Source organism: Lineus longissimus, chromosome 3 (assembly GCF_910592395.1).
Source record: "Lineus longissimus chromosome 3, tnLinLong1.2, whole genome shotgun sequence".
In the NCBI taxonomy this organism is placed as follows: Eukaryota; Metazoa; Nemertea; class Pilidiophora; order Heteronemertea; family Lineidae; genus Lineus; species Lineus longissimus.
Window position 1 is genome coordinate 27,906,499 of NC_088310.1, and position 14,587 is coordinate 27,921,085.

Below are 14,587 nucleotides of genomic sequence, written 5' to 3' on the forward strand. Positions count from 1 at the left end.
AGTAACGCATTGGGGTTCGATTGTTGTGTCTTTGAAAAGACTCTGCTTATATCAATGACAATGCAAACAGCACAGATATCGGTAGCAAAAGGAAAAAAAAGTTCTCCTCATTGTCGAAAGCATGAGGTAAGCGGGAGGTATAAGTGATGTTACGTACGGAAGGACAGAATGAGTTCATTTACAACAGCGCCTCCTACTCACGATTGCTCGAAACCGTATTGAGTGGTTAAGAAAAGTAACTCAAGAGACCAGCATAGGCGAGGATTGTTCCACGAATTAAAAGCAACAACCGTACCGTGCACTTTTCAATGAGATACTTGTCCCATGACAATGCACAGACGGCAAGGCAATGCGTGCCACCCACCCTACAGATGCATTGCGTCACCAGGCGTTAAACCACCATCTTGTCACAAAGACGATTTGAAGAAAAAACATTGCATCAACGAGTTTCTCCATTCAACATCTCCTCGCCCCGTTGGTGTTAATAAATGGAGTTTTGTGCTTTGTGGCAATGGTCCATCTACTCTGGATTGAAGAGATTATGAGAGGCACAATAAGTGATGTGACAAAGAGAAATCAATTGCCTGGAAGAAGGCACAACATGGCCGCCGGTGCTTAGAGTTGCGCGCCGCTCAAAAACCTGATTTCTCTCCATCTATGAAATTCCTCGCATATTTCGAATTGGCACCTGCTTGGGATGGAAGCCGTATTGTTTTATTCCATTTCTGGGGCAGGAACAGGGTGCTCTGTAGAAGAATCGAGAAGAACTATCTTGGTCACTAAAACGCGGCGCGAGCATCACAATGAGTGTTTTGGCCGATGCGGATGTAAATTTGATCAGGATTTAGTTCTTGTTTCGATGAAGTCTTCCATTATGATCGGTCTTATTGCCCAAGCTTCGACAAGTTATTCCTATATCAAAAGCCTTTTTTTCCCACCTGGACTTTCTCTCCAGGGGTCATAGATCTCTCTACACGGCTTTAATGGTCTCAGAGCGAGGCAAGCATGTCGCAGGGTATGGATTGATAACTTTTTCATCCTGCTTAATGAACCGTTAAACAAAGAAGCATTTTTTTGAGAAAATTATCTTTGTAATAGCCAGCGTTTTATGACGTGATGATCACACGCCCAAAAACCACCAGACTGCAACAGGGACGTTGCGCGTATTTATTTCTCGTTTTCGAACAAGCGAAATGTCACAATCTGCCACAACTTGGTTATTTAATGTCGTTGCTGAGGTCGGACGCGTGTCCTTTGGTTGTGCCCCGTGACGGCTATCTCTTCGTGACCGAGTTTACCAAGGAACGCGCAGACAATGAAAAAGTATTTATTCCTGTGTCATTGTTTGTTCTTATTAGCAAGATTTCGAGATGGATGTCTCACAGCGCAGGCGGACGTGTTGAATCGCTGGAGCAGACGACAGAATCCAATGTGGTGTTGATTCAATATTACAATGATCACGCAAGACTAATAAATATGGCCGAAGCGATAGGTCAGTTCGATTAGCACATGGGCGCCATCGGGGATGCTGCGTCCCTCAGCCGAGGAGCAAGCCTGGTCACACAGCTGATGTGGTTGTCTCATCGGTGACAACACTCGATGAGCACACACAAGACAAAGCCGCGGCGATTTTTAATAACCCGCCATCGATCTGACACTGTTTGCCAACGCCGAGTGAAATTCATGCCTCCGCGAACTAGATCCTCTGGGAGCGAAACTCAAAGGAACCGTAACTCGCCGCTTGGCAATAATTTACTTAACAACCATCAAACTCGAGCTACCAGGCCAGATTTTAATAAAATCAGATCGTTTTATCCTCGCAGATGAATCTGCGCTCGCTCCGATGATGTTGACATTGGGAGAGTTTCCTCTTCCCATTTGTGCAGCAATCATTACTTTACGTGATTGGCGTATGGATTCCCCCGTTACTAGTTCTCGGCGGCCCGCGTACATCAGTTTACCTTCAGTTTATCGGGGCAAATTCGCGGCGAGAAGAAACCTAATCTCACCATCGGTTCTGTAAACACGCCGTGTCAACCCAGAAATCAAATTAACAAATTCATGATATTCGCTGACAGATTTTCGTCATAGATGACACGATCGGCTGTGCGGGTTCTAAGAGAATTATAGATCCCGTCCCTTCAGGTCTAACAGGGAGGCACCTCTGGCGAAACAGTGCTCAGCCTCCATATATGTATACTGCAAGCTTTGATCAAGCAAATATGGACCAACCTACTTTAACATATATTTGGGTACAGAAACATGTAAAGCAAGAGCTGAAGAATACGAGATGACATGAGCAGTGACATGAACCAACTAACCCCCCCCCCCCTCCCCCCACAGGCCTAGCTTTACCTGACTTGCTTTAGTGTCAATGATTTCGAGGCCGAAAATCATGCCAAATCGATACTCTAATCGACAAAGGGATTAAACAAATGTTCCATTATGCTTCTTTTGATTTCGTTGGCAATGTTCATCTCAGTGAAGTGCGACTTTTGGGGGACATAGTGTCCACTTTGTGACAGGAACCTCCTCGATATAACGAGTCCCAACAAAGTTACAAGCAAAAAGGCGTAACACCTTTGTGTAACTGTTGATTCTTTCTTGAACCTTAGTATAGATACACAAATATATAACAGAGAAATGTTGACAAACAATTAGCTTTGCTTTCATGGGGCGAGTTTATGTCAACAGCAGAAATTCATGAGCAGACGAGGGGCACTGAGAAAGCACAACCTGAGCAGACGACTTGCTCAACTTGGCCCACTCGAACAAGCCATGGGGTGGTGTTTGAGGTACATCTTAATGGCCTTTAAGTGTAATTACCGCAAGTTTTGAGGTGTTTCTTGTTTATTTGTGACTTTCTTACTTGTGGTCAGAAAGTTTGAGGGTCAATATTACACCAAAGGGATCAAATGTAAGAGGGGTAGGCGCCATTTTAGGCGACGTGTGACCCTTAGTGTCAAGTGCAGAATTCATGTTGATAAATAAACTTCTTGTTTTCGAAAAGAACTCTAAATCTTTCATGATATCATACTAGAGATTTTGTTCTGATAGGACTGATTTTGTGCCTAAAGACCACATAACATTGGTATAGGAACCTTGTTTTCGTTGATGTGTGATTCAGGTATTATCATTAGATTCCATACCTTTGAAGTTACAACAACAATGCCAAAAAGCGACGATCTCATTAGCATGGCGGCCATTTCAATCCATGAAAGGGACAAACAAGGGAATAATCTGCAATGATGAGAGAGACAAACAGACGAATGGGATCACCGGCGGAAGCCATGTTGGACGCAAAGTGCTGGCAGCCGGTTACAGGCCTGTAGAAATTGAAAGGCTAATGCCTGCCACAAAGTGACCCAAATTAGTAAATTGACACCCAGCATTTTGTGTTTGCCTTCATTTTAGTGGTTTTGTTGGGGGGAATGGCCTCCCACAGTGCTGATGGGGGACTAATTGATAACCAAATTATGGTGAATGCGTTGGCAAATTTGAACTGATAAACTGTTAAAAAGCATCGTGAACAAATACGCACGCCCTTTTGATGTTGGGTGAATTCCTTTATGACACCGTATCAGCGAAAACTAAGGTAATTCGATCCGTAGTTTCCCTACATCACTACTAAACATAAATAAAAGACAGCAAATTTGGCCTCATAGAATGTGAAATATTGTCTTCTTCGTATTCTAAAATATCATTCATGACGAGCAAACAATAATCCCTAAATCAAGAAAGTGTAAGGTTTTGTTGTACATGTAGCCACAAAAAGAAAGCATACGACTACGACGTTTTACGGCCTGCCGCAGTTCCGTTCGCATTGACTTCTTTTGCCTCCAGTATCTTTCGGAATCCGTTTATTGTCATGTTGGGCCAAAGACCTTCTTGCTACCAGCCTGGGAGTAAACAGAATGTCAGTAAAGCATGGTAAAAGTGGACAGGAAAAGAGAGCACCGTATTTGAAAAAGACGATGTGATGAAAACGAGAACAGAAGTAATATGTTTGCCCTTTGGCGATGCTTTTTGTCACTAGATTTACAACCTTTCCTGCGCGGTTGTAACTTTTGTGTTGGTATAAAGCACATAGTCTTTATTCAAAATAGACTTATGGAATTAAGAAAACGAATTACAGCATCTGAAACTATTGTCTTCCGAATACCAGAGTTGCATCTCGGTCAACATAACGCACCAACGGTGAGAAGTCCAAACAACTCTTTCACGGAGGCGCCTGAAGTTAATTTCAGCGGCTGGGGTTAGTTTTCATTTATGTTATACCGGTTGAAACCATCAGCAGAAAGAACAAAAAGACTTTTGGAAGAGCCTTCTTGTTCTACCGACCACACATGCCGGCGGCATTGTGAGGAAGCGGGTCTCTTTCTTACCACGGGCCCTGGTTCGGCAGAGACCGCGACTGGGAAAAATCACTGACTTAGCGTCTTGAGGTTACCGTACGAAGTACAAAGAGTAATTCCTTGTTTAATATCAGTTGTGTTTGCTCAGAAGAATGTGTCTCTATTTGCGTTAGCGCGCCCCTGGGGCAAGCTAAGGCTGTTCTGAAGGGATGGTTAGCTCATCTCGTAGCTAGCGGAGTAGCACTTGTCGGAGGTGGGCATCTCATAGTGCCATCAGGTAGAGCTAATCACACGGCTCCCTCACTCAGCAAATTTAAGGGGGCCAGTGCTCATACCAATATTCTGAATTGACCCCCTTCCCCTTTCTAGGGATTGCCATCTGTATTTTGACGTCTCCATTTCTCGGGGACTTCTTATCATCTCAATATGCTTGCGAAGACAGGTACAACCTGGCCGTCTCTCTGAATATCCACATCCATCGCGTAACAGGATCCAGTAATCCGATAGTTTTATTAGAATTTCAGGAGCGAAAAACTAACTTTTAAAAAACTGTTCCGAGAGCTGTTGTCAAGTTCTGGCATCGAGGCATTGAAGTGGTAGGAACTGTTATTAAATGGGATAATGAATATGCATCAATGATGTCCTCACTTTGATTAATCCATCTCTACAAAGCGGTTTTTATTCATTCTAATTTCAGATACAACTGTATATCCATATAATGCAGCCTTCTTGACAGAAACCATTAGAAAGCAAGCTTTACAAGTAGGTATCCAGGAAAGCCTTAGAACATTTCCACTATCATGTAAAGAAGTTCAATGACTTGAATAAACTGGATGTATTTTTTAGGCAAAACATTTCGTTGAAGTCCTTATTTTCAGTGAGAGCTTATGAATCCTTCCTGAAGTCGAGATACTAACCATACTTTCTGGCTAACTTAAACCCGTTGGCACCACCTTGGCACCACCTTGGCACCACCTTGGCACCACCTTGGCACCACCTTGGCTCCACCATGGCACCACCTTGGCACCACCTTGGCACCACCCTGGCACCACCCTGGCACCACCCTGGCACCACCTTGGCACCACCTTGGCTCCACCTTGGCACCACCATGGCTCCACCATGGCACCATCTTGGCACCACCATGGCACCACCTTGGCTCCACCTTGGCACCACCATGGCACCACCATGGCTCCACCATGGCACCACCATGGCTCCACCATGGCACACCCTTGGCACCACCTTGGCACCACCTTGGCACCACCCTGACACCACCCTGGCACCACCTTGGCTCCACTTTGGCACCACCTTGGCACCACCCTGGCACCACCCTGGCACCACCTTGGCACCACCCTGGCACCACCTTGGCTCCACTTTGGCACCACCTTGGCACCACCCTGGCACCACCTTGGCACCACCTTGGCACCACCATGGCTCCACCTTGGCACCACCTTGGCACCAAATTGGCACCACCTTGGCTGATAACAACCTACCTGCTGGACCTGATATGAACAACAAAACAACACTTTTCTTCTTATCAAAAATGGATTTTTATTAATTTATGAAATTAGGTCATTTAGCATATTATTATCATACGTATAAATGTCTTTTACAAGGAGAGGAAGAGACATCATTTAAAGATGCCTTTACACTATACCGAAAAACAGGACAAGGAAAATCACTCCAAAACAGGAAGCAATTGCATCTCAGATCAGCTTTAAAACTCTCAATGACTGTTCAAAGCATGTGTGACAGACACCACAACACGAAACTGGTTCTTCTTCCAGGAAGCAGATAGGATACAGATAATAGATATCACGATGATTTTTATCAAAATCTAAGCAAGTCACTGTATGCAGCAGCACTTTTATCTTGACAATAAAAAGGATGTTTATAGTAGCTATATATTATTAATAAATACACAAATAAATACATAAGTGTCGTTAAACCATAACCCTTGATAAATAATGAAAGTCAGGCATTAGAACTTTAGGGAGAGAGTCATGAGAGTTTGGAACATTCTGGTAAAATTTATATGACCTACAGCACATTTCTGGCAAGACCATCAAATACCTAGTAGTGTAATCATATTTTTGAGTATTTGTCAATGTTTATGCAAATCAAGCTAATTTTCAATTAAGGAATTGAACCCGAGGCGGAGGACCTTGGTTGAGTTACCAAGACACTCGAGGGTGGAGCTAAAATACAGTCCAAACCCGAGCCGACAGGCGAGGGTTTGGACGAAATTTTAGCTCCACCCGAGAGTGTCTTGGTAACTCAACCAAGGTCCGAAGCCGAGGGTTCAATTTCTATTCTAAAATACCTCAAACTTAAAAAGATAGGCCACGAAATAACTTGAATATGTGCGAATTTGGCAAATTCCATCCATCGCCTGCCCGGAGCGCCGGTAGCGCCGTTGTTTACATTATGTTACGGCAGCCCGTATAGGAAGTCCGGATCGGCTCGCTCAAGTGACGCTAAAATCCGCGCAAATGGGCTATTTGGAGCGTTTTTCTCAGCAAATATGTGTAGTGCTCATTAAAAAACTTAGGGTGGTTGATGCTTCCTTGGCTGATTTGTGTTTGAAGCAGTGTTTTGAGAGCCTCAAACTTCTGAAGTGAGCTGTGTGCATGGTTCCACATTTTAGTGCAACCCGAGGGAACTTTGGTAGAGCATCTTGGTTGCGTGTCCAAAACACTCCACTCTCAGAACGAGGCTTATGCATTTTCCATTTAAAAGTTGACTTTACGGTACCAAGGTATTTTAGAATGTAAATCTCTCCACTCTGCATTTCTACATTGAATTCGATGTCCAAAAAAGGGCTGATATTCTAAAATATTCGTTTTTGACCACCAGAACATCCCTTCGACAGATCACAGCTATAGGAATATATATAATTGTTAGAAATCTAGACTAGATATTATAGAAATCGACAAAGATGCTTCAAAGTGTAAGTCATGAAAATAGTTTCAATTTTCTAAACACCCCAAGTAAAGCAGCATGATAGAGTTTATGACATCATCATTTCACAATGATCAGCTGAAGCATAATGATCTCCTCTAAAGGTATAATAATACTCATCAAAGTTATCATAGTTTTCTTCCCCATATTAACAACAGGTAATAGATTGCCAAATAATAACGCAGAAAGGACGGAGTTGAAGAGAAATATTATGCATTACTTTAGAACTTCAAAACCTAATTTAAACAACATAGATAAGGCATCAATCTTGACTTTTGGCAAAATACAAATCTACAATTTGTAAGGTTTATTTACCCATTTGAATATACCCATATTGACTATTTGAACTAAAACTACCATTCTGACAGAAAGAAAGGTTTACAGACCAAAAACCCACCCTAACATAACTGAAAGTATCAACCCAACATATCTTCTGATAGCTACTCCTTCAACAGTTACAGTATTTGGACATATTGCATAGTGTGAATATTATGGATGGAGAGATTATAAAATGGAATGATACACAACAGTTGATATGTACAGAAATAATGTCACCACCTATAAAAGTATAAATATTGCGTAAGTGGAATGAACATGAGTATAACCTAAACCAAGACATACTGCTAAATATGATATGCACCAGTATGGGTCAAAGTTAGCTGGAAATGATTATGCGAAGTAGGACCGTCAGAAAAGCAAAATGGATGGATAATCATGTGGTACAAATTCAAGATGTTTCTGATCTTGTCACTTTGGTTACAGTGGTTGATCATAGCACTCATGAGGTAAGAACCATATGGTAAGTTCTCTCGGTGACCGTCAACACCATGAAGGGCTTGGGTTTTCTGAGGATCTGTGTCTGATTGACCGCTACGCCACATATGTGTTGACACTGGCCGGAACCGCACCCAGAGTTCATGCATATTAAATTGCATCAGTCTAAGTGGACAGGGAAGTGGACATCATCTGATCAACATTTGAACGGATCGAATGGGTGAGACACATGTAATCAGTGTGACCGTGGCCCTGGTGGGGGATGATCCAGCAATGAGACAAACCTGAAGAGATCTCTGTCAACATCTTCCCTGATTGCCTTGGCAGACAAGCACCTGACCAGAGGGACCTGATCCACTTGATGATGGCGAATTATTGGGAGAATTTGCCCGGGAAGACACAACGTGATTTCACTGACATAAACGTTTAACCCTTTTTTAGACAACAGACTTGAACCCTATGGGTTTCAAAGTTAGGTTGTTATGCAAATGCTTTCACCCAAAAAAGAAGTTTGAAAACCTACACCTTTGACATGTTTGATAAGACTTGGCCGCGCTGTCAGACACTATAATGTATCACAAACTTGGTTCTGGTGTGATGGAAGATACAACTAGACCAAGCCTTCATCAGCTAAGTCAATACCACTTCGTGGAATGCAGCCATAAAACACATGAGTATCAAAAGAGCAAAAATACATCAGTCTATCTTATAAATGATATGGTTCGGCATAAATGGCTATGTTAATTTCACGAATGGTGTACATTTCATGCATAATGTAGTATATTTGATGTACAGAATATCCAACGGATTCTAATAATCTGATGCAAACCACAGTCAACAGCAGAAGGGAGGCTGCAACAGATCGGAATGAAAGTTTACAACCATTAAAGTTAGTTCTTGCTGACACAGGATCCTAGCTCTGGTTCAGTTGGAAAGGAATCATCATCTATGATTTTACTCAATACACTTTTTCATCAAATCATTTTGGCACAACCATCATCAAAGTTTAAAAAACCAATAACCTGTGTACAATATCATAATTGTAACGTTTGAACTGTTCACCTTAAACAAAAGTAAGATATCATCACAGGCTTATCAACTGGCCAATATTCTAATGAATCATCACACTTATACAGAGGAATATCCTCACACAACACAGGGACCTCTGGCTGGTTATGAAGAGTTCTCCTGGCCGACCGAAGCCATCCCTTTGATTTTTCTCTCATCGTGATATACGAAGTTCCTAATCGGCCCGTGAACCGTTAATCTTTCTCCGCAGAACATTCACGAGCCGCTGCAACCTGGAATGATACAAAAGCACGCTGATTAGTAACCAAGTCGGACAGAGATAGAGGAAGGCCATGTATTTGAATAGTACGACAGATAACACCATTTGTCAACAAAACAGGACTGACCAGTTTGTCATGGTTGACCGGATTCATCTCGAACAAAAAGTAAAAAAGTTGCAAGGGAAAACCATTCATACCATGGCTATCAACAAAGACAGAGAGAATATTACTTTTACGATTAATTTCATGATTTTTTTACATCGGTGAGATTACTTTCACAGGATACTGTGCCAAACAATTGCAACCAAAGACGGCCGTTCATTCAAGTGGATTATGGGTTTGAGTGTCGTGACCCAAGGCCCTGAGAACAGACATATTGGCAGGCGACGTGGTCCATTCCCTCTTCAATTCCAAGCAACTGTACACCTGTGTACATTTCACAAACAAAATGTACACCAAGTCATAACAACTCAGCATGAAATGAACTTTAGTGTGTTTACTTGCGTGATCAATTCTTATAAATAGAAATTGGTCGATTATTCTCATCATGACTATTGAAAATTTGATATCCTAGGCCTGATGTTTTAGATCTTTTAATTCAATGACAGATGGAGAGGGGATGTTGATTCAAGCAGCCCCTCATTAGCATATTTAATTTCCATGATTGAACTAAGTAAATACTAATTGTCATGTGTAATTTGAATTGGCCGAGTCGAGGTACAATTGTTTGAATCCATGTTCAAGTGAACAGCGAACAATATGACTCATGATGAAAGACTGATCCTAAAACACTCTGAGGGGGTATGTACCAGGACATGGAGGATTTCATCACGAATATTTATAATCCCATCTTAATGCTCCATAGCTTACTTTGAAACACCTGGGAAAGCTTTCCTGCTGTCATATGACAATCATAATTGTCACAGAAAGATTGTTCAAAATCCCAATTTAAAACACCAAGCCCATTCCTTGAGAGCTAAATAAGACTGACCTGCAAAACCTTCGATTGGGTAAAATAAGACAGAAACAATTCCAAATCTTGAGTTGATTACAAGGGTGGCTCTACATGGAATTGTCAGTAGTCCTTGTGATGTGTCACTTTTCACATGTATACACAGGCCCACCTCAAGTTGATCCATAAATGTAACACAGACACATAGCCACACCACAGCATGGTTGTACATTTCACATAAAAGGGGTTCCAACCTATTTGAAACTAAATGCATGACTGGTCAGGTGAGTGATTAGTACTTGTAAACTCCAGTGGTCCATGACAGCACTTTGATGAAGCTTTGTCTCGTCAGAAAAGGGACTGTTGACCAGACATTAGCCATGTTGCCATTGTCCCTCAGCACACCTTTGTATTGTTCTTGAAATACACTCAATCACAACGTACTTATTGTGTGAGTGTATTTTAGAAAGGATCCAAAGTTTTCCTAAGGGAGGATATATGTGACTCGCTCTACCAAAACTAGGCGCTTGTCGCATCTGAACTTGACAGGTTGATACGGACTTGTTGTTCATTTCCCTATTGTAGACCTTTTGTGAAATGTGACCAAATCAGTTTGTAATAGATTTCACAAAAGGTCTACAATAGGGAAATGAACAACAAGTCCGTATCAACCTGTCAAGTTCGGATGCGACAAGCGCCTAGTTTTGGTAGAGCGAGTCACATATGCACGTTCCTCACCATATCTTGGGAAGGTCTCATCTTCCTCCCCATGCTCCATATCAAGAGGGATGTAGGTGATGTAAAAGGAAGTTTTTCTGGCAGTAATTATCGCTGGTTACATCCGAGTCATTATGCTGGTTTTGTTCAAATATCATGAAAGATATCAGTGATGTATGGTTGTTGGCAAATGATAGGTAAACATGTGTTTTACTGTCATTGTTATGACCTTCATAAATCATCTCTGGCATCCTTGTTTGGTTATATGAGCTTGGAAATGACTATGCCCATCACATCAAGTGTTAGGCCTACTACTACGTCTGTACTTCATACTGCACATTCTGCAGAAAGGGACAACGACTGATATCGTTTACAAGGAGGGTAAGGAAGAGGAGTCCACAAAGTTTCACTTCCCCTGGTATACTATTTGCTGCCAAATCAGCACGGTCTCAGACCAAGGCAGAGATGACACCCAGATACCTGTGTGGCTGTATAAAGCAATGAAGCAAAAACTCTTCACACTTGTATGACAACAAGGCAAAGAAGGTTGATGACAAGTTCGCTTCGACTTCATGTTCTTCTGCTGCCATTACCACTGCGGCTGAGCAGAGCCCGGGGCCTCTGGTGGAGATGACACCGAGGCAATGCGGCTTAAGTAATGAAGCGGCAACTCTCCAGCGTTATCACTCACATTGATTAAGCCGTAAAACATTGCCGTTGTTTACTCTGCCATTGTCAACAACATTGATGGCCGCCGCCTCAAATCAGATGACAAACGGTTGTGTACAAAGTGATCAAGTTGGTACAAATGAAACCGTCAATTGCTACTTTGTCTTGCCAAACGACTCTAATTGGGATAGATAACTTCCATCGTTCTGATATCCCACTTCTCATGACATTATTATATTTTCTCTGGCACTTTTTCTGATGTCGAGGGGCCTGCATAATGACAAAGTACATCTTCAGTACTTTTTAACCGGATTTAGTCAACATCAACAGGGAACTTTAAGTCGTGAAGAAGTGATTTGTTGAGGAAAGTCAAAGCTGATGCTTGGTATGGCAGTGCAATGATCAGCCTCTGGCAAATATATCAAGTGAAATGCTGCTTTAGGATACAATTGATGAGCTAAGATCCCACTCCCTCTCTGGTGTCCATATAACAGGTTCTTCCCACAGAGCTGGAAGTATGAGACTTTTTGCCACTGCCCACAAGCTCTCTCCAAGTGAAGATAACTCAAAGCCATGGTTTTCTTGTTGGATAAATGACAGGCTGGTTCACCTTCAAAGCACATAAGTGACAACAATGAGTTGGCTTCGTCACCAACATCTCTCGACAGCAACGATTAACAACACAGCCTAGCAGCGGAATAAGATCTCACCAGATCTGAGTAATCCGCAGCTGGTCACACAGTCAAACAAACTCATGAATTAATTATTCTCATTTCAACTTAGAACCAAGTGCATGGCAAGCCCCTTGCTCCACCAGTATAGGGAGAGATTATCCTCGGCCTCGGCAAAAGAACAGAACCACATGACATCACAATCTTCTTAAGGCTCTCCCCAATTTTCCTTCTTTTGACAAGGTTTCAGACAGTTTGAGCAACGTTCCCCATATCTTTTGCACTGGAAAGATGTCAGCCACCAAAAGTCCAACCACTCAGTGTTTGTGGCCTATGCCTTAGCTTAACCTTGATTCGATTATCCGGTGGAGCATATTTGAGGAGTATGGCCCAAAGCCAACCTTGATGAAGCTTTCTGATGAAGACCAGGCCCCAAGCCAACTCTTCATCCAGTTATTAGGAGAGCATATTTGAGGAGCAATGCCCAAAACCAATCTTTGAGATGCTTTCCACTGATGGAACCTAGGGCACCAGCATACCAATAATTCACATCACCAACTGTCCTTGTTTAATTCTGTTGTCTTGCCCATATTAGCTTTTCATATTTGTAAATGTTTGGATAAAATAAAGCGCTATAGTCTGTTAGCTTGGATGGGACCAAATATTAACTCTACTTGTGTGACCTTCTGTTGTAAACATCTTTGGGTGCCGAACATATATGCCAGGCTGTTTGTGAACGTAATGGTTCGGAAGCAGGAGCCGCCATGTTGTTTGAATACAGCGGCCAGACATCACATTATCAAGAAACTAAATATTATATCAGAACTCAAAAACCGAGGCAAAGCATGCTATAGCAAATATCTTCAACTGCAGAAATACACATAGTTGAGAGAGTTTGCCTAACATTTATCTGGGGTTCATATCAAATACGGGGGTTGGGTTCTTTTCATTCAGAAGCTAGTGTGAGGTGAGCAAGTGTGGTCCAGAGGAGGTACCAAGCACATTCTTCCACTGAAGGAGGATTACAATTTCTCTAACACGCATTTATGCAGCTTGGATCAGAGAAATATCAGTCAGCACCAAATTTACCACAGTTTTACCTTTTAGGATTATACGAAAATTTTAACTTGGATTTTGAATTGCAGCAGGTCAATGAATTAAGAAGTGAAATAGCTCAATGGTGTTGTGTTCTTAAACTCACATTGGAGACAAGTAAGAGAATTGTTTCCTGAGAGATTGGATTATCACCAGAGTGGGCAAAATGCAAAGAGTTGGATTCCCTACGTGGATTTATCAGTGTGGATATGTGATCAGTTGGAATATGCTACAAGATACATCAAGGATTTATTTTATGAAGAACTGCCTTCTGAAAGAGACCAAGAGGCATAGACAATCAGAGGGCTTGATAATTCACATGTAGAACTGAGGCAACTAAAATTTGGGGACAGATTTCTGTCAACTTATAGTATCATCACATGCTAGTGCTTAAATATCCATATTTACCAAAAAAATATTTTCTAAAACAAGATATGAACATTTTGAATGTTTTTTGATGCATTGCTGACAAATGAAACCGTCAGAATTCCAAAATTATTCCAGCAGAATACAAATGTGTCCATCATTATCATTCAGCTTGAAGGTGACCTTGGGCACTTGAGCACTGCCTGAGGTTATCATCCTCTAGGCCGGAGAGAGCTGCAAAATAACCACCATACCATATGCTGGTGACGTTTGGGTAAATATTTGCTCGCAAACACGTAAATCCCTTATCATTATTGCAATTTTCAGTTAGGCACTTTGGTGGTGCCATAGCTCGGTTTGTTGTGATTAGTGGAGTTTACTTCACGGAGATGGAGTCCTTTTTGGTCGGAGATTAGAGTGGGCGAGAAGTGGCGATGACGCTGTGGCAGCGATGCATTTCCCGCCATGGTGAAGTTTTGGCCGAGTTCGTAATAAAATGGTTTTTCCTCGATAAGAAAAGATGGATTAGATCAAGTTGATAAGCGAAGCAATAAGGACTTGGTCGATGCTGAGTCACTCATTTTTGATAACTTGGCGTTATTAGTTTATGAGAAATGGTATCGGGGTCAGATAGTAATGATAATACACAAGTGATAAAGGCCAAAACCATCGTTGATCCTACAAAACTCCAAAGACAAAGACAACAGCCATTAACTGCCAATATGACAAAAGTCTAACTTC

At 41.9% G+C, this 14,587-nt stretch overlaps 2 protein-coding genes across 2 annotated transcripts in view; both read right to left on the reverse strand.

Annotated features, from left to right (window-relative positions):
* Positions 1-5,267: 5,267 nt before the first annotated feature.
* On the reverse strand, positions 5,268-6,403 carry LOC135484887 (S-antigen protein-like). The gene is made up of 2 exons (XM_064766584.1): positions 6,397-6,403; positions 5,268-5,854 (listed from the first exon to the last, which is right to left on the reverse strand). Exons 1-2 carry the CDS (start codon positions 6,401-6,403, stop codon positions 5,268-5,270), a joined length of 594 nt encoding a protein of 197 aa, XP_064622654.1.
* The window catches only part of LOC135484529 (uncharacterized), a 47,152-nt gene continuing 38,453 nt past the window's right edge, over positions 5,889-14,587 (reverse strand). The window contains exon 15 of the mRNA XM_064766102.1: positions 5,889-9,388. Within this exon, the coding sequence (XP_064622172.1) occupies positions 9,331-9,388 (58 nt within the window). The 3' untranslated portion in view covers positions 5,889-9,330. The remainder of the gene's footprint in view (positions 9,389-14,587) is intronic.